The sequence below is a fragment of the Arachis ipaensis genome, chromosome B02, assembly GCF_000816755.2.
Source record: "Arachis ipaensis cultivar K30076 chromosome B02, Araip1.1, whole genome shotgun sequence".
Taxonomy (NCBI): Eukaryota; Viridiplantae; Streptophyta; class Magnoliopsida; order Fabales; family Fabaceae; genus Arachis; species Arachis ipaensis.
The window spans coordinates 19,206,539-19,208,888 of NC_029786.2; the positions used below are offsets into that span (position 1 = coordinate 19,206,539).

The 2,350-nt window shown below is 37.2% G+C and overlaps 1 protein-coding gene across 1 annotated transcript; it reads right to left on the bottom strand.

Moving 5' to 3' along the window:
* LOC107625005 lies at positions 520-2,007 on the bottom strand. The gene has a single exon (XM_016327513.2). It carries the CDS (start codon positions 1,522-1,524, stop codon positions 976-978), a length of 549 nt encoding a protein of 182 aa, XP_016182999.1. The 5' UTR covers positions 1,525-2,007; the 3' UTR covers positions 520-975.

Here is a 2,350-nt window from a genome sequence, read left to right on the forward strand (position 1 = left end):
ACTCTAATCATTACGATTCATAATGAAGAATTATTTATTAAAATCCAAATGTAAAATTCTTATTGTTTTTTTTTTAATTTTAATATATCATTATGATTCTTTTTTTTATTATTACAAATATATAACAAATAAATACATAACATATTAATCCTTTAGTGATAGTCCTCTTTGAATGACAAATGAAATCCTCCTTTGTAGTGTTGGCGTTAAAAAACATGGCAGTCCCGTTTCAAACTTGTGTGATTCAAGAATCAAGATCATCCACTCTCACTCCTTTTTATTTATAATAGTAAAAATTATACATAAAAATAATTGAATTCAATGATTACACATAATTTTAGAGCACAAGTAAATAATAAATATAGCTTCAAAAAATATATATACAAATATTTCTCGTATGATCTAAGAGCACACATCAAACCTCTAATATTTGGAAATGAAGCAATCTAATTTCACTGATAAGAGCAAAAAAATATGATATTTGAACGAATTAACAATTAAGAATGGAAACTGAAACAATCATCAAAATATCACCTTATAATTTTATAAATTTACCTGATAATAATCTATTGCTTCTATTCTAACATGACAAAAATTAAACGAAACACACAAACGACATGTCGCAAATTAACAAACACAAATGAACAAGTTGACTAATTCAGAATATTAAAACGCCGAGAGGAAATTCGAAACAAATTCAACCAAAAAATTAAAAAAAAATGCTAAAGAAAATTATCGAAAGGAGACATGTAATTTGCATGTTTAATCCGATACATCACGAGGCATGACATACAACAAGTTGCATGCATCATCACAAAATGCAGATTTACCAAATATCCTAATCCTAGATTTATAAATATAGAAAACAAGAAATCTAAAATTTCGATTTTTTCTCTTTCCCGTTCGTTTAAGAAACAGCCAATGGGATCCTCCCACGTGTCTCTAACGGACTTTCCCCTTTGTTTTCTGTTTAGATCACAAGTGTAAGTAGCGAGCCAGCTGGGCAGGGTTCACCACTCCAGGAAGGTGGACCCCGTCGCACTTGAACAGGCTCGCTACTTTCGCGTACCTTTCCCTCTGCTCCTCCGTCTCACGGCACACTTTGGAGGCTGTTGTCGCCGTCGTCGTAGCCGCTCCTCCTTTCTCGCTGCAGTCCTCTTTCTCCGCTACAATTGGGCTTTCGGGCCAGGATTGGGCCCACGGTTGGCCCAGGAGGGTCCCTTTGGTGAGATACTCGTGGGCCAGGAACCCAGCTAATAATTGATTAGACGGAGTTGTCGATTCAAAACCCTTGACGCTGCTTGGGCTTGATGTTGATGGGGATGTAGCTGCTGCTGTTGGTGTTGTTGTGGTGATGGGCTCTAAAACGGGCCGAGGTGTGGGCCTGTCTGGCTTAAGTAATTTCGATGAGGTTGTTGTGGTTATGGGCTTGGGCCTTTCAAACGGGTCTTCTCTCTCTTTTCGTTTAGGTCCACTAGGTGTCAGCACGCGACGAGGGGGGAGGCGCATCGTTTTGGTATTCATGGCTACCTATCCGCATGCCACGTCACCACCCAACCCAGGCAAAGAAGTTTTTTCAAATTTAAAACTTGAAAAGATAGAGAGGAAATTTTTTAAAGAAAATAAGATGCCAGCGGTAATTTTCTATTGTGTTAACGAGGGAATGTGGGGCAGAAAAAGAAGGTGAAAGGGCAAAAGAGTAAGTTGAGAAAATAATTAAGGGTAAGACAGTAAATATATAACGAACAGATGGGACAGAACAGAGGGTCAAGATGATGTGATTAAGAGAGGGGAAAGATCATAAAAATAAAAATAAAAATAAAAAACAAAAAAAAGATGAGAGAAATTTGTGGCTGAAATCTGGGAAATTATTTTTCTAAGGTTTCAAATATAAAGAGCAGAAATGGGAGAGGTGAAGAGAGAGAAAGAGAGAGAGAGATGAACAAAGAGACGGAGAGGGAGAGAGAATGTGTGGGACTGACGGGGTTGGAGGAGAGAATGCGCAGAGGATGAGGGGCCTCGTTATTTATAGGGGAGATGATAGCTAATTGGCCTTGAGATTTTGGTTTATTACCGAACTACCATTGACATAATGAATTACTTGAATGCCCCTAATCTTTTGTATTTTTTTTGAGCACGGAAACTATCTTATACAATTTTCCTTTTCTTTTTCTTTTTCTTTTTCTTTTGCCCCTTGTGAGGTTTAGACACGGCGCAAGACTTAATTGGGTTTGGGGGAGGCAGCTTGCTTTAGCTTATCATATTTTGTTATGCTTAAGTTTGGGTTAGGCTTGTGATGAGTGATCATTTCGGTCCTAATTTTAACTAGAATAAGCACCTAAATAATTTA